Source organism: Thermobia domestica, chromosome 13, assembly GCF_964235325.1.
Source record: "Thermobia domestica chromosome 13, izTheDome1.hap1.1, whole genome shotgun sequence".
Lineage (NCBI taxonomy): Eukaryota > Metazoa > Arthropoda > Insecta > Zygentoma > Lepismatidae > Thermobia > Thermobia domestica.
Window position 1 is genome coordinate 149759991 of NC_137466.1, and position 18977 is coordinate 149778967.

Consider the following 18977-nt stretch of genomic DNA (forward strand, 5'->3'; position numbering starts at 1 on the left):
GTACACAAACTTGCTTGATGGCTTTTTCTTTCTTTCTTTCGTTACTTCTTGGAAACCACACTAAAATATATTAGAGTGAATTTTCCTCCTTGCCTTTGAGTGATGTCAATCATAACCAATAGACAGGGACGCCCGCAGGACTTTTCCTAGGGCGGGGAGCAAAGACCGACACACAAACACACTCACAAATACACATTTACTTTGGTGCACGAGCGCCAATAATATATTACATAAAAAAGTTAGTAATATTATTTACGATCGTATCTTTATTAACTATAGTAAATGAACCATAGTATTTGATACGTATAAATATACAGAGCGTTTATAAAGTACCCAAATTTTGATTATACATTGATCACCATGTGTGTCACAGGTGATACACACGGCGTGTTCAACACACGCTTCGTGTATTATTTCTGATACACAACGAACGTTTTTTTATCGCCACTGTAGTCAGGATGCTGGAAAATCATATTGCAACAGTAATTCTGGTGTTAGTTGAATACTTTCCTTTAAGTAGGTATTCCACCCACGCTTCGTGCACATCAACTTGGCACTGACAGTAAAATTAAAAAAAAAAATACCCTGGCGATCAATGTGTTAAAAATTCTTTGTTGAGCAACCATGCAATGTTTTAAGAAACCGTTGTTTGTGATTGATTGTTGATGTTGTTGGAACAACGTCAAATCAACACTAAACGATCTTGAACAACGATGCTTGTTCAGTAAGCAGCAACAATGAAAGCCAGATTTTCAGTTGAAACCTCGCATGAATTCAGTTTACCATGAGTCTTACATTGAAGCAGGGTTGCCGTTTGGGAAAATTACTTTGAACTTAAATTATACAAACGCTGTATAGCAATATTTTATAGGAGTTATCCCAACGATCCTTTACCTAGAAAAAGCAACAGCGTCTGATAGAGAGAAAATATTTCGCGGAATAGGAAACGCTGTAGATAAGCCAAAGAATGGAAGATAATCAATTTTCACATAAGACTTTCTTGTGAATGTTAGTCATAAATTGCAGAACTTCTCTAGGAAGTCTCTGAAGGGACTTGCACAAGAGTTAGGAAAATCTTTGTTATCTTGTCATAGGACTGCAAAACGGCTAACATTCCGAGCGTTTAGCGTGCGAATAGTCCAAAATCTGCAGCCGTTAGATTTCCAGAAATGCATCAATTACAATTGTCAGTGGTTCAACACATTCATGCAGAACAATGTGTCAAACAAACTGGATAAAACTTTTTTTTCGGTGATGAGGCTTGCCTTCATTTATGTGGACACGTAAATAGTCAGAATACTCGGATATGGGCTACGGAAAATCCTCATGCAATGCATGAAGTTTCATTTCATTATGAGAAATTGGAAGTATGGTGCGCGATTTCAAGGAGAAGAATTGTGGGACTCATTTTTTCAACATGACTGTTGATTTAGAAGTATATAGTGGCATCATCACTTAATTTGTAGCTTTGCTTAAGGAAATTACCATTGATTTCATCAGAATGGAGCAACGAGCCATGCATCAAATGAGTCAATAGAGATGTTCAGATATTTCTTCGCAGATTGATTGATATCGAAAAACTTGTGGTCTCCTCGCTTGCCACACTTAAATCCTCCAGACTTTTATTTGTGGGGCCATCTTAAGATCATAGTTTACAGAAACAATCAAGGACATGCAGGAGGATATAACCAGAGCAGTGAGCAACATCCTGGTCACAAGACTGCACAAAGTGGTCTTCAATATGTATTCTCGTGTTAACTTGTACTTAACAGTTGATAGCACAGTAAGTGTTTCCAACATCTTTTCTAAATGTTAAACTTTGTTGTTCATCCTTATGTAAGAATAGAATGTAGTTACATGTAAATATTTTCATGGTATAATAATTGAAATGTGAAGAATTTATATTTTTTTATAATCTTCTTGAATTGGAGTTTGAGGACTTTAGAAATGCACTGTTACTATTGTATGCGAGAGCGAGTTAATATGTCTTGACATGTATTTCGAAGAACTGAACGAACACCCTTTAAGAATACAACGAGTCAACTATTCCGTTTGCTCCCCTCTGCGGGCAGCTATGCAAACAGACCATATTGGAAAGCCTGAAGGAAAGTTATAACCTCAAGTTCTCTTTAAAATTGGAAGTTTTCAGAAAGGTTACATACCTTCATAAGAAAGAATGTATCTAGCTTGCTTCCTCCGAGCAATTTCAATTTCAAACAGTTGTAGTAAATTCGTAACTAGAAACAAAATACACACTATGTTTCATAATTTTCTGATATTCGTTTTCTTTACAGAATTTTCTCGAAATAATTACTTTAAATTTAGGGGAAGAGAATTAACTCTACTTATCATATTTGATTGTTTTGAAACCTAAGAAGTGGGGGATTGTATGAAACACTCAAGGAATATGCAGTATATGCTATGCTGTATCAAAATCCCAACATTTTTATAATACTTACCGCGAAACATAACTTTAAAATTAATGAAAAAGGTAACTTGACCTTTTATTCTTAACTTGTTTCTATCCCAAACAACCTAAAAAGGCAAACATGTACAGCAAATTGTATAAAATCAAATAATTTTCACGGAATTTACCATGAACACCCCTTTTTAAAATATTGGTGGTAGCTAACTTTAGCCGCTCATTCTTAAGATACTTTAACCATAATTAGGAATTATCAAAGAAACTATGGGTCTACTGCATCAAAATCAAATAATTTTGAAGAAGTTAACAAGGAATTTTTAAAATAATATTATTTAAATAAGAAATCCTTAAAGTTTCAAGACAGCCTTTGACCTTTTCTTACCCGCTTATACTTGACTAATATCAATCACAACCAATGGAAATGATCGAGATGTTCTGAAACTTTGTATACTCTCTGTTTTAACGAAATCAAATGATTCTCACATGCGTTATATTACAAAATTATTTTGCATGTAATGCAAACTTAAAATATGGGTTGAATTTTAGCGTTTTAAAACCTTATTCTTACTAAATTCCAACCTCAAAACAATATGGATATTTCGAAGGCTGGAGGAAGGCACATACGAAAATAAATTATAAACGGAAACATTTTACTGGAGTTATCCAATAACAGACCGAAGGACAGACATACAAATGGCAATTGAGTCGAATAGTGGAAGCTAGCTACGGCCCATTTAAGGTAAAATGATGCTAAACTTGTACTACAGTGCAAACAAAAACTAATAATTGATAAAACCATGCACGAAATCAATCTAAAATGACTTTTGTTATCCTTTGGGAATTATAAGGGTAACACAAATCCTCATTATTCTTTCCTCATGTTTCATTATTCCATAATTCTTGTAGACTAAATCCTCGTTATCCTTCCTCATGCTTCATTATTACTTAATCTTCGTAGATTTATCCCCCATTAGTTCTTCCTCATACTTCATTATTCTTTAATCCTCGTAGATTGACCCCAATATTCCTTCCATATGTTTCATTATTCTCTAATCCTCGTAGATTGACCCCAATATTCCTTCCATATGTTTCATTATTCTCTAATCCTCGAAGATTGACCTCAATATTCCTTCCATATGTTTCATTATTCTCTAATCCTCGAAGATTGATTCTCATTATTTCTTCCTCATGCTTAATTATTTGTTATTCGTCTTAGATTGATGCTTCGTTATTTATTCCACATGTTTCTTTTAATCTCATAGATTGATTCCCCATTATAACTTCCACATACTTCGTTATTTTTTAATCCTCGAAGATTGATCCTCTATTATTCCCTCCTCGTGCTTCAAAGCTCATTAAATTTCACATAGCTTGATTTACATTATTCCTTCTTCATGCTTCATTATTCTTTAATCCTCCTTGATTTATCTCCATTATTTCTTTCTCATGCTTCATTAATCATTTAACCTTGAAGATTGATTTCCTCATGTTTCTTTATTCTTTAATTATCGTAGATTGATGCCTCATTACTCTTTCCTCATACTTTATTATTCCTTAACGGTCGTAGCTTGATGCCTTTTTATTCGCAATACCAGATCAAAACTGTATCGTCATGTTGAAGGCACGCGAATACACTTTGGTAAAGGTTAGGTGGAGTTTTGATGGATGATGATGGTGCCAATAATTCCTGTAATTTATCTGCAAAATAATTTGCTTTGTTTTCAGCAATTTGCAGTGCACGGTTAGTTAAAGATAACTGGAGTATATCTCCTTCGTATTTTTTCGACTTAAAGAACTTAATTTTTGCCACAATTTACTTTGGTTTCATTTCTCATCTAGATCATTGTAGATTCTTGTCGAAACTCCTCGTTTATAGTGTTTCTTTTTCTAAATTTTGTATTGTAAAGTAGTGGTAAAGATATCATGGGTGCAGAAATGATCTCTCTAAGAGTACGTTGTGATGAAGACAAGTAGCCTGGCTACTTGCGTCCTCATAAACTTGAACCAATCAATCCATTAGCCTGGAATACATAAAACTAAGATGAGTTGAATATTATAATATCCAGTATGGTTGTGTTTACAAACAACCGACACCTGCTTATGTTGACAAATATCAACCATGTGTATCTTACTACGGAGTACTATAGCTGGAGACGACAAAGACAACAGCGGCGCCACTGGTCATGTGACGACGAAGGAACAGCAGCGCCACCGCTTCAGTGGAGCACCTATATAGCCGAGAGGATTTCAAGGACAGGCATCAGTCTCCGACTAGTCAAATAACCTTCCTTGGCTTGCAGTGGAGCTTAGAAAGAACCTTCCCAACCCAAGCCTTTAGTTTGCAATGGAGCTATTGGTCTCAACTCCCTTCTGGCTTGCACTGGAGCCTTGTGGGGACATTTACCTCTCCCTCTGCTTGCAGTGGAGCATTAGGAAATTCCTTATCCCAACATCCGCCTAGCTTGCAGTGGAGCTTTGTCGGGATTCTAATCACTCTCTGATTGCAATGAAGCATTGAGTGTCCTACCCCTCTTCACGTAGCTCATTTCGTTAGGAATCCTTCCTGAGAGTGTCAAGTCGAAGAGGACACCCATATAACCGAGAGGATTTCAACGACAGACATTAGTCTCTGATTAGTCAAATAAACTTCCTTGGCTTGCAGTGGAGCTTCGGAACAACCTTACCCAACCCAAGCCTTTAGCTTGCAGTGGAGCTATTGGCCTCAACTCCCTTCTGGCTTGCACTGGTGCCTTGTGGTTACCTTTACCTCTCCCTCTGCTTGCAGTGGAGGGCATTTATTCCGAAGTTGGGCGTCCGTTTTCTCCACGTTTTTTCGCTGTTATCTCCTTTCCACACTTTCTGCAATTTGTTATTAGGTTCATTAATCTGTGCTCTTCACAAACTTTTAAAAGATTTTGCTCGTTATTAACGTATTGCTTCACAAATGTTAAAAATGTTAGTTCATTGCCCTTGTACATTCACCATGTTGATAACATAAATGTTCGTTTCTTTCCCACAAAGCAACTGCTCGGTTACCTTGCGCCAAGTAGTTCCCTCCGCTCGCCGTATAGTCCCATGTTTATAACCGCTTATATATAACACACAAACAGATTTTTTCGAGACTCTTATATATTATCAAGCACACAAACGATCAAATTATCTATATCTTTCCTGTAAATTAAAAAAAAAAATGCTGGAAACGGACGGCCAACTTTGGAACTTAACCCCAGTGGAGCATTGGGAATTTCCTTATCCCAACACCCACCAAGCTTGCAGTGGAGCTTTGTTGGGATTCTAATCACACTCTGATTGCAGTGGAGCATTGAGCGTCCTACCCCTATTCACGTAGCTTATTTCTTGGGGAATCCTTTCCGGGATCGTCAGGTCGAAGGGGACGCCTATTTTACCCAAACATTTGAGAATTTGTACTTACTTGTATTATAATGGAATTTGTAATAAAATTTACTAGTGGGAGAAAACGATTCCGGACTGTAATTTGCTGTACATATGCTCTACCTATATCTGCACAAGAGAAATTTACAATATAATTTCGTGGCAGTATTAGATGATTGGGGTTTAAAGTGTCCGGTTTCGGGATGAGTTTTGTTAATGTGGATGTTATTGATGCGTGTTAAGTGTTTCGTCTAAGTCATGGAAGTAGTTATGGATTCTCATTTTGTTTAGTACATCTCTCGGTATTGCTCCAATTAGCCAGGGAACATTTATAGGATTGCTTCGTAAATGTGTTTGCGACGGGCTTACGATATTGGAAACTTAATTGCAGTACAAATTGATTGCTTCGTAGTTGCTCCTAATTGAGGCCAATACAACGGTTTCCAATCTGGTGGGCGTGGGGTTTCCAAGCTACTAACAGAAATAAACTACATTCGTAGGTTTATTATTTAATATGCAATTTCTATATGACGAATATTTCTAATAAAGAGGTGTTAAATTAAACACAAAAATAACTATTGTGTAAGAACTGTGGTTTCATTAAGAACAAAGATGGAAAATGTAATAACATGATAATGGAAATCAGTGCCGAATTTGGGCATGGATCACAGAAGCCCCTGGACCAGAACGGCAAATCTACATGTCTGACATATTAAAAACTCGAGATGGAAGTATAATATGCGAGAAAAAGAGTTTTTCCATAATTGCGATATTTAAGGGAGTCTGTACTAAAAACAATCTTGGTACCACAGCGCGACCAACAGTGGCGGATCTAGAAGGTGTACCGCAAGTATAACGATAAAACTGCACAACTTCAACCACCAACGACTGAAGTCAATTGACTCATTAAAGGAATTATTAAGTAGAACGTTTACTCTGACTTTAATTGTTATTATTATTACTATTAGTAGATTTTTGCTATTTTTAGTCTTTGTTATTAAGTTTTCTCCCAACGTACGTCTCTAGAACCAGGTCTGGTGATAAATCCGGCCCTGCGCACGCCATAGGAAGTTGATATCTTCAAAGAGCATTTGGCTACTTCATTTAGTCGAATTCATGCCCAAACGACTGAAACTGTAGGTACAACAACAAGGCTCAATTATCTTGTCTTCTTGAATTATATATCGTCATATTTATAATTCCTAAATAATTCACTTTTTTCTTGTTTTTAAGATTCTGTCTATACACCATTATACTATATGGCGCTATTATTATATGAGCGGCTTCGGCGAACATAAATGTGTGTCACATTTTCTAAATTTCGAGTTAAAGTGGAAAAGAAGATTAACTACTCCCATGCAGTTCAATGCAAATACACATTAAATAATTTTCCAGTGTCATCTGCAGGTATATTTCTGAAAATAAATTACCTACATATTCCTCTATATTTCGATCACATTCCATTGCACCGATTAACTCAATTTCACCCAAGGTAGCGCTTACTATTATGTTCAGTGTTTCTTTTAGAAAATATATTCCGGGGGTGCACACACAGTGTTCAGACGGGTAAATTATTTTTCACATGGTACTATTCTATTTATTATTATATTATGGACGTATTATTTGGGTCTCCTCCGGGGGGAGGGCACTTTCAGTCAAAAATATGTCTGGAAGAAACACCAATTATGTTCCCCCGAGCCGCTCATACGTATAAATAAAATTGCAAGGACATTGCTAGAGCTTGTGAAAGGCAACTTACGCTACTAGTTTTAACACTTATTGAATAACAAAATTTGTTTACGAAAATTAGATGGCCCTTGTAAGCATATAAACAAAGGGAAACCAACTATATGCTTAGAATGGAAGACTAGTTATAACAATACATAGCTTTACTACCATTGTACTATTTGTTTCATGGTCAGAAGTACTCTGTAATATATATTTTTCTGACGAACACATAACCATGACTTAACTATGTACTCTTAAAAAAAATTTGTAGATATATAGTACATAAAATGACCAATCGCTCAGTTGTCAAGTTGTGGTAAATGTTACCGTAGTATTGCCATATTTATCGTTAAAGGTTTTAATTTTAACAGTGTAATTTGTTTTTGATGGTGCTTTCTATCAGGAATTAAAGCGAGGGTAATGTCTTTTACAAGAAATGTTTGGTCGCATCTTCCGTGTTTCTTTTTTTGGGTGCATTGTTATAAAGCTTTATAACACTTTTGCGTACAACGAATATCACATAATGTTTACTCGAAACTTCGACTTTCTATCTGTATATCATCCCGTACGCAGGTTGCCACGTGCAGCTAGATTGCTCTTTCATGTTTTCAATCGTACAGGTGGCGTCACGTTAAAAAAATGTTCATTTGTAATTACTTAACCAAAGCAGACAATTTGTGAATTGAAGGGGAAACAACTCGGTAAATGGAATAATTTTGGACACAGGCGAGAAAAAAACATAAAATGAAATCTTTCAGTTTAACGTCCCACGGGTATGCCTTTTAGGCTAAGGGAGACGAGAGTACTTGAGGAGAACAGATGGATGCAATGCTGTTTCCCGCAAGCCGAGAATCGAAAAAGGGACCCCACGTACTAGATATTAGCGCTGTACCACTGAGACATCATGCGCCCCACAGGTGATAAAAGTATGTACTATAAGAGAAAATATAATTACAAATTCTTTACTATGATGGTAACTGCAAAACCATTCCCCAATAGGATAACATTCTTTATTTTGCACATTTTTCCTTTTTAGGAAACTCGCAAAGAAAAAAGCGGTTTACTGTCAAATAATAAGGATCCATAATTTCAGAATGGTCAACAGCAGCAAAGAAAAATTGAACGATTAAGGGCTTTATCAACAAAATAACACCGATTGACATTTTTCAAAAATAATTTGCTGAATATTATACGTAACATACCTGGGCTATAATTTGCAGTGGGTTAAATAAATACTTTGGAAACTGAATTGAAAGGAATTAGGGCGATTTCAATGCATAATTTGATGTATAAAGAATAACTGTTTAATAAATGTATAGCTAATACTCATAGGTACTTACCAGAAAAAATGGACGCAACAGCTGCGATTATAAACGAGAATATAACTCCAGGTCCAGCTACTTTATGGGCTACCATTCCAGCAACTAGATACATTCCTGTTCCTACACAGCTTCCAATGCCTAGAGAAGTTAGATCTAACGTTGTCAAGCATTTCTGAAAGAAAGAAAAAAAATTATCTAAATGTATTATTACATTAGTAGTTGATTCCATAATTGAAATTTTTCAGTTTGTTACAAAAATTTTCAAATGTGAAATGAGCATAATCTTTTACAAATACTCTTTGATCAATAGGAGACAAGCAACATGATAAAAATCCCCTTAGGGTAGCGTGGCAAATAATTTGTTCATTTATTCAAATATTTCAACGAAATACATCAATTGATGCCATCAGTGTCTTATGCAGAATTTCATCAAGGGGGAATTCAAACATCCAATCTCATACCCTTTCAGAACAAGTATTATACAGAGTGTCTCAAAAGTCCCCTGACATAGAGTAATATTATTATTATGAGAGTTACGACAAAATGTAAGAGGGGAAACCATCTCCAAATATGATGTTTTCGATCTAAAGTGAAGGATTCTTTTTTAAATCGGACGAGCCGTTTGGGCTGTACACTCTTTATGTGCCCAATGGTAAATTAAAATGTAACGTTGCCATTTACCTGGACTTACAACATAAGCGAATGAAATTACTTTTTTAAATGGGGCTGGCCATCGACACGTTAGCGTAAAAGACTAACTTCATTCACTTATATTGTGGGTCCAGGTAAATAGGTAAATGGCAAAGTTGTATTTTCATTTAACATTTGGTGCATAAAGAATGTAGAGCCAAACGGCTCGTCCGATTTAAAAAAAATCTTCACTTTAGATTGAAAACATGATATTTGGAGACGGTTTCCCTTCTTACATTTTGTAGTAACTCTGATAACAGTTACCCTATGTCAGGGGACTTTTGAGGCACTCTGTATAGATGGATAGATAGATAGATAGATAGAGAGAGAGAGAGAGAGAGAGAGAGAAAGAAAGAGAGAGAGAGAGGGAGAGAGTAAACATTTATTTTTCCAGAAAATGATGTTTAAGGGGGTTTAAGCCCTGAAATTTCTTGTATATGCGAGTGGGTGCAGTAGCCGTAAATTGAGGAAAATTTACCTAATGTATGGAAATTTGGTAGCAAAATTTAGCAAATAAGAATTTCGGAGAAAGGTGGATCACAGAGGTTACTTAACTCATTAGTATCGAATTTTTTTTTTATCTTATAAAATGTTCCAATAAAGCCCTTCGTCATCTGAGTACCATTTCTCAGTTACGACTGCACCACATACTCGTATTTGTATGCACAGGTGGGTGATAAAATAATTACTCTAGCCAAATCAAAACAATTTTGGCATTAAAAGTAAGTTTGAAGGTTTTAAAAATTCTTTCTTGAAAATATATTACGTCTCACTCCTACATATAAGACGAGCACAAATCAGTTAAGATCGAAAGCCATTCTCTTGCACAAGTGCTCTTTTCCAATTAACAAACATTCAAGTAAACTATGTAAATGCAGAAAGACTATCATTTACAAACTAGGGAAAAGTTAACTCTTTGCAACATAGTGATACTTTTTTGCTTCACAATTTTATAGGATGATTCTGCACGGTGGTGTCAAATTTGCATGACTCTGGTAGACATTCCACTGGTTCTTTCACAGTGATTCATATTTTGAATCATGTTTACGTACTTGTTTGTTCCTAGATGCCACGTTAAAATATCTTCAGCCATTCGTCAAATGACTACATATGTGGCTTCTGCTCAGAAATTTGTCTAGTCAATTTTAACAAAAAATAATACTTCCCGTGAAATACAGGAATATAAAATAAGTATTTTCCTGTGCCAGGGGCGGATCCAGGACTGACTTCTGCGGGGGGGGGGGGGGCGGGGGGTTGTCATACTGCTAGTTTTAAGGGCTCCAAACTTTGGGATGAGTTTTATTTATATATATAAAATAAGAAAGTTTCCTCTTCTGGGGGGGGCGATCGCCCCGATCGCCCCCCCCCTGGATCCGCCCCTGTCCTGTGCCACAAAGAATTATGTAAAAAGTGACTTTTTCGCGTTGTTAGTAGGAAATTTCCTTCCCATAAAGTCTACAAGCAGAGAACATAACATTGAGAAAACCTTGCAAAAGACATGAAACACAAATTAACATTTCCTCAATTAATGCTATAAAAGGAAATTGCCACAAAACTATAAGGAACAAATCAATTGCCATAAATTAATTTTATCACTTTCGTGACCCTAGCATCACAGATGCCACAAACAACAACCACGCCAAGCTCACAATAGAAATGGAAGGCATGGGCCCAAGCCCGAAACTTCTAACAAGGAAAACAAAGCCAAGACAAGTCTGAAGTCTGAAGTCATAACATTGAATTGACAGCATTGTAAATCTACTTATTGTGTTGCAACTTATATTTTATTCACAAAAATATTAAAGAGTATCAAATTTGAGAAGAAGTTCGTGTCAATCCCAAGCCCGTGCTGAAAAAGGGGGAAAAGCCTGATTCATCGAGGGAGAGATTGGTTTGAGTGGGGCTTGGGAACAAACCACTATCTCGAATGTCCTGTGCGTAAGTCTATCTTTTTTATAAGGTTGTACCTGAAGCAGGACAATTTACCGGCGCGTCGGAGGTGAGCCCTCGGGTATCCTCCGAAATGGACGACTAATTCGTGCTATTGGATCTGGGAGAGTACGTGTGACCATGTCACGTTCTCAGCGAGGTAGGTGGTCTTTGACTGCCGCCCCTACTGATGGAGGTGAGCCCTCGTGTATCCTCCGAAATGGGCAACTAGGCCGTGCCCTTGGGTCTGGAAGATAAGGCTACATGGTACCCCAACATGTCAAAAAGATGGGTAGCTGGCGTGTCCAAAGTGTGGGCGGATCCAGCGCCCTACCGGGATGATGATGTAGGTACTGCTCTCAAAGAGCGTGTAGTGCGTGCTCTTGGGTCAGTGATGGGATACCTAGTATCCTAACGCACATTCGTACCTCAGAAGCGCTGAGGAAGTGGGTCACTCCTTCGTCCCAGGCTTGCATCTTCACTGGGTGCAGGAGCCACAACCCTACCAGGGTAGCCGCCGCTCCCAAATGACCATTGTCTTTAGAGGTAGACAGTCTACATCAGCCAGTGGGTATGGTAATGTACGGTGTACCTCTAAAGCAATTAGAGGTAGTTCCGTATTGTTTGAACGACCCTACCGAAGGAAGGGTTTGGTGTCCCTTCTAATGGTGGTTTACACGTACCATAGGGATTCGGACAAGTAGCTTTGCTACAACGTGTACGTGGTACCTAAACACATAAAAGATAGGTAGCCCCGTATTGTTTCGCTACACTTGTATATAACACGCATATATATATTTAGTGTTATACTGTCTGAAGTTTATATGGATTAAAGGTATAGTTGTACTTAAATACTATAGTTCTAGTCAAACATTTCTGCCTTAATTGTTGAGTGTGAAAAAACTGTTGTGGACCTTGAGCCTCTGGTCCAATAGCAATCCATGCCTTCCTTACGGAATTTATTTAGCAGAGGTTACGGTACTGAATACGTAGATTTTTTTTACTTGCCGTCGCACTAACTCCTGTTTCCGGTTTAAGCATGTAAAACTAACAGGCCCGTATATACAGAGTCCGCCAAAAAGATCTCCCGTATTTGGAGAGGGCGCTGTGTGAGTTGTGGTGTAGACATGGTGGCGGAGGGGTATACGTGCCATTTTCAGAAGTCGTAATGGCGTGACGCGGTGAGAATGGCGCGTTCGTTTGAAGGAGTATATTCGCAATGGTGGTTTTGTGATTACTTCTTAGCGGACATTTCGCATTTAGTTCGGCTTTGGCTTACAGAATTCTGTTCCGAATAGAAAAAGTATTCAAGTTTGGTTAAGAAATTTTAGAGCAACAAGTTCCCCACTGAGAAAAAAAAAATCCCTTGGTCGACCTGTTTAAGTGCTCAACACTGGGGATTGCTTGATGGATGCTCTCACATGCGCCACATTTCTCAGTGTTGTTACGGTCCGAGGTTGTATAAGGTTTCCGAATGGGTGAATCTAATAGTATACACAACCTGACCTATTGGCGTTCCTTGAGTTAGTTTAAGATCAAGTTCAACAACTCTCTTGACCTGCTCAATCTTCAGAATTAAATATTATTGAACATGTCTGGTCGGATTCAGAGCCGGAGTGAATTCGGTATAGATTTCCTCCTGAATATCACTCATTCTAGCTTTGGAACTTTTTCTATAAATTAAAAGATAAATTCTGACCAAAGCATATATTAACTAATAAATGATAGCGTTACAGTTTCGGCAAATTAACTTGCCTGATGAAGGCAAAGTTAATTTGCCGAAACTGTAACGCTATTATTTATTAGTTAATATATGTTTTGGTCAGAATTTGTCTTTTAGATTTCCTCCTTTATAACCTCTGACTCAATTCACTACTGTAGCTCATGACAAATGGTCCACTACTTTTCAGGAAACCAATCATGAGCAATATACGTCAATTCCAAGACGAATAGGAATTATACTTAGTCTACAGGTTGTATTAGGCACTTACATTGCATTTTGCTAAGGTGTTTCTAATATCACAAAAATACCATTCAATCTACATCGTTATTTGTAATGTGCCTGAAAACAAGAATATAGGCTCTCCATTGTTCCATTAAATTAAATCAAATCTTTCTTCCTACAATTCTTGAGTTTTGAATCGGTTTATACAAATACTAGCCTTCGGCTGGAGGGGACTTGGCCCTAGACCCACGCATTTGTTCAGCTTATGACCTCGCACTTCTCAAACCTAACATATCTCTAATCTTAAAGGATTTCGAGATAAGGCCATCTTATTATAACAGTCGCAACCGTCTTTCCTTTTAAGGGAAACATCTTAATATGCTGCTACTTGTCTTTAATAATTCTAAATTAAAACTTTAAACAACATTGTTCATCCCTTTAAGCTTAAAGAATTTCGAGATATGGCCTTTAATTTTATTAATTGTAACCCTGAATTACTTTTTCTTCCCGTCTTTTTTCTCTCATTGTAGGTGAAATATCAAAATATGCTGAAATACATCTTTTACTGTTTTAAATGAAAAGTCTAAGTACTAAATTTCCTGTCTTTAACGAACTGCAAGGTATGGTTATCTAAGTATAAATCCACCCGTTATCTTCCTTTCTAGAGCAAATATCAGAAAATAGTGAAGTACGCGTCTAATTATTTTAAATGAGAAGTCCAAATACCGAAATTCATGTGTCTGGTTTTCTTAGGAGATTCTGAAATATGGACATATTTTAAATGTAAGTAATACTCTTTTTCCTTCTCATGCCCTTTTCTTCTCTTCTGGGTGAAAATTGCCAAACCTTTTTTCCCCTTTAACCCGTCGAATTTCCAAAGATTGTTCCTTTATGGGCCTTATAACAAAGCTTATGTTTTGTTCGAATTTCAAGTTTCTACCTTAAACTTTTTAGCCTATGCGTTAATTCATCAGTCAGTAAGTTCTTCTTCTTCTATATACATTAGATGACAAAGAATATTACGCAATGTTTCCGTTTAAATTCCAAATTTTCTTTTGAGGACAATCACCATTTCATAGAACATTACACTAAATATCCTCTAAGCAGATTACCACGTCCATACCCAACAACGTGCAGTGTAAAATTATCAATGACGCTCTCTTAAAATATAGTTTTCAAACGAGTCACACTTATTAAGTTAAAAATAGAATTAGACATTCCAATCTTGTTTTACTTTAGGCGTTATTAGATTATGATTTGTGTTTCTCGCGGTGAGGTGCAAAGGGAGAAGTAGAACTCTACCGTACAACATCTTACTAATTGATTTTGTTTTGATCGTAGGTTACCTAGGTCAGAAGTATCCGAAGAATACGGACAATTATAATTATTATTAAGTATTCTCTTATCGGTAGGTCCTGAAATTAATGAGTTTTTTTCAATTTTAGATTTGAGCCTGGAAATGTTTCTTCCATGTTCCTCGATCTTCAGTTCCTCTTTTAACTCCCAATATTTTCCTCAATTATTTCAATCATCGATCCACTTTATTGTTTTTTCTATTCCTCGCTTTCCTTCCATGGCGGTATGAAGAAGACAATTTCTTTGGAAGATGTGTCCAATCCAACTGGCCTTCCTATAAAGGATTGCTGGCTAGAAGTGTCATCTTCTCTCCTATCCGTTTTAAAACGTCTTCGTCTGTTACTCCCCATCTTCCTGCAACATCACATTTCGAAGCTTTCTAAATATTTCTTCTCTAACTTCCGTAACGTCCAAGTCTCTGAACCTACAGTTCAATGTTCCATACATATATCACTTGGACCACCTCTTCCTAAGTCCAATATAAAGCCTGCTAGTTAAGAATGGTCTTTTCTTGTTGAATGCTTTGGCTATGGATATTCTTGACCTAATCTCTTTAACGCAGTAAGTCTCTTTCGTCAAACTTCCCAGATACTTAAAATTATCGACATCTTTGTTCTACTCTGACCCATTAGGGCGAATTTCCACATGATTTTCTCATGACTTTCGATTTTTCGATGTTGTCATTCCATATAGTTTCCCAGTGTCAACCACTTTGTCAATCATCTCCTGTAGTCTTTCTTCGGTTCTAGCTATAATAACCGTATCATCTGCATATCTGATCTTGTTATTGATCTGCCCTCCAATCTTGAAATCCAATTATGATACATATACTAATTAAATGTTAGGAATATCTATAAACAGCATTAGCCTGCACGAAAATAGCTCGATGCTTGAGTATTTAAATATATTTGTGTAACTTCTACATCAATTGCCCTTGCTTTCTGAAAGGAGGAAGGCATAAATTTAAATTTTGCTTTCAGTACAATTGTGCGAATAAAATAAGTACGAAAAATCATGGTCCACGCTGTATAGTTTATATATATAAAACCAATCTTAGTAGTTATGAATATGGAAATGTTCAGAAGTTCGGAAGAAGTATTTAATTAAGAATCAAGTTTTTCTTATCGTGTTGGAAAGTTAGATACTTTTGGATGTTTCATCTAACCAAATACATTATTCTATGCATAAGGAGAAAACTCTGGTAAAGACGTTAATCTGGATAAAACTTTGCCGCGTATTTTACGAGCCGTTGGCTGTGTAATAAGGTCGTTGGATATTTTTACACTTAACGGAGCACGAAACTGTACCAAAAGGCAGGATGATATCATTTTGGGTTATGTTCTCATCTGAAATAAAAGGATTTTTCTCTTGTGATTTTTCTTTCGAAAGATAAATGTATGCGGAAGACTAAAATATTCCCTTCCTTTATCTACTAAGATCAAATCTAAATCTTGTGAAATCTTTATATATATATCACTTCACATCACATGGTAATGAAACACTCATCTATCTCGTATGTCTGCTTCTACAATATCCTCCATCAATTCGTCTCATTATCCTTTCCTATTATGTGTTCCAGTTTACTTCTAAACAAGTAACATGAAATAAAAAACACACTGACTTGGTATTGGGTTACTGACGTGTATACTTTTACGCAAAATAGTCCATCATCCAAAGCATAATCTATCTATATTAATAAAATTATTGTAATGTTGTTTGTGATTAGATCATGGGTGTTCTGGTTAACCTAAAGTTTTGAGCATATTTAAGTCCAACTAGGTTTTTATCATCACTTTCATTAAAATGAATGTAATAAGAAGAGTAATGGGAGTTCAAAATTTAAACACGACAATAATGGATTTATTTGTTATTACATTTAAATGTTATCCATTTTTCATTGTCTACGTCACAAAATATTTTCCATTGGATTGGATTGGATTTGACTTTAGCATTCCTTTTCAGCAGTGAGACTATATGAGATGTGGTCTTAAAACTTAACATGGGATCCGAACCGCACAAGCTGTAGCCGGTAATCGAACCCTTAGTTCCTACACCAAAGATGAGTACCTTATCCACATAGACACGAGGGAACTCTCTGTAAGCTAGATTTTGAACATAAACCACAGAATGGCAGTGGCAAAACGAACAAACTTAGGAAGGAACACCAGACATTCTATGGCTAACTACAGACTTTTATCAACAAAGAGGAGGTCATACGGAATCGGTTAGACAATAAGGAAAACGACTTACATTTCGGTCGAGCTTGGATCTTACCTTTCCATTTCGATTGACTGCGGATCTTAGGGGAAAAGGAAAGAAGGTTCATACCAACCTTTTAAATAATTTCCATAAACCTGTTTCCGAAGTGAGAAGAACAGCTGTTTTTACTATAAAACTAAGATATAAAACAGAAAATTTTATTGCCTTTATGAGTCAGTACTATGTTATGGGTTTTATCTTGAGCCGAACATTTGGAAGCAAACAATCATCTTGTATAGTTCTCACGTATTTGTTTGACCTATTCATGTATTTCCTAGTATATCATCTGAAAAATCCCAAATGTCCATCGGAAAAATCCTTTTAAAAATCCTGTTTATACTTGTGATCGCAATGAGACCAATATTAGCTATGAAAATTGTGAAAATATGCTTAAAAATGCGTTTGAATAATCAAAATAAACACAAAACAGTACTGAAATAACAATTAGTGCATTAGACAATTGCTTGTATTCTATGGACTTCGTGATTAGTTCTACCTTGCAGACAAAAACAAACAGGAATACTGAATGGAGAAGATAACACGGATATATATCGGAAAGAAACGTAAATAACAACTTCAATAGTATAATCTGGTGGAGACTTACAGAAACATAGAAAAACGAGCATGATCATACTTTTAAAACATTTACGTGTAAACAGAAGAAAACACGAGTATACTCGGGATGTTATATTTTCGATACAATTAAATACCCGAGTATTTTCAGGTTTTTCTGTTAAGAGGTTAAAAGCGTTAGAATTTCCCTGAAAATTCATGCTGGCGTGTCTACATTAATGTGAAGCATATTGCTTTTCAAACTTAGTTACATTATTTGTCAAACTGTCTTATTTTAGGTTAATTGTATATATGTATAATAGTTCACACTCTACAGATAAAATAAGCATATTTCAATAAATTTTAAAAAATAACATATTGTAGCTTTTTTCATGGTTTATTATAATATTCATATTCTGCGATTATTCAGTGTTTTATTATAAATTTGAGGGAAATTTTTATTTGCTTCTCCTTTTTTATCCGATACTTACGTTTTCCAATTGGATTACTAGTGGACTTGATTTTGCTATTCTAAAGCCTAGTACGCACTTGGAAACATTATTTGGAACTATTTAACTAAAATATTTTTTGTTGACTATTTTTAGGCTTCAGGTATTTGAAAAAAATCTTTGCCAACACTTACTACCGTCATTTTAACGTCCAATTAAGGCTACTGGAAAGGGTAATATTTCTGTCATTTCCATTTCCGAAGAAGAAAAAAAAAAAAAGAGAGAGCAAGATGTCCAAATAGTGTGTTACCATGTATTGTGATTTTCGTACAGTTTATATTGGAGACCACAAGAAAAGTGAATGTGATAGTAGACACGAATTTTGCTTCAAAATGGGTCAAACTATAATACTACGTATATTAACATAATTTGGGTTGAATGGAAGTCTGGAGGTGTTTTGATTTTTAAAAATAACTTTACAGCATCTTTACTACAAACGTTTGAACTTTTATGATGTTGAAAAGTAAAATGAGGAATATGGAGGAAATATTCATCAAGAGGAGAGACCGAAAGGAAGATAATGAGGGAGTATTTCGTCGGCAAGGGGAGCCTCGAATAAATAAAAAAAAGAAGGTAGTGGAAGATGTGTAATGTTAAAATATTTGCCTAAGGAAAGAATTGCGAGAATTTACAAAAAAAAAAAAAAAAAATGTTTAAAGGGCAGAGGTAAATGTTGGGAAATAAAATGAGAATTACGTGAATAGTCTTAATGTGTTCTAAATAATTAACAAATTCAAGATAAATATAATAAAGAACAATAACCTGAGATTTTTTTACACCATAGGCACAACTAGAGGGGGCTAGAGATTAGTAGGATCCTCCAGAACACTTCCCCCCGCCGCCTTTGGCGTGGGAGACTCGGGTTCGAT

The 18977-nt window shown here is 36.1% G+C and overlaps 1 protein-coding gene across 1 annotated transcript in view; it reads right to left on the minus strand.

Annotated features, from left to right (window-relative positions):
• Window positions 1-18977, minus strand: part of LOC145668636 (solute carrier family 7 member 14-like) — a 765309-nt gene that overhangs the window by 275399 nt on the left and 470933 nt on the right. Inside the window, exon 3 of the mRNA XM_081736680.1 lies at window positions 8887-9040. Within this exon, the coding sequence (XP_081592806.1) occupies window positions 8887-9040 (154 nt within the window). The remainder of the gene's footprint in view (window positions 1-8886; window positions 9041-18977) is intronic.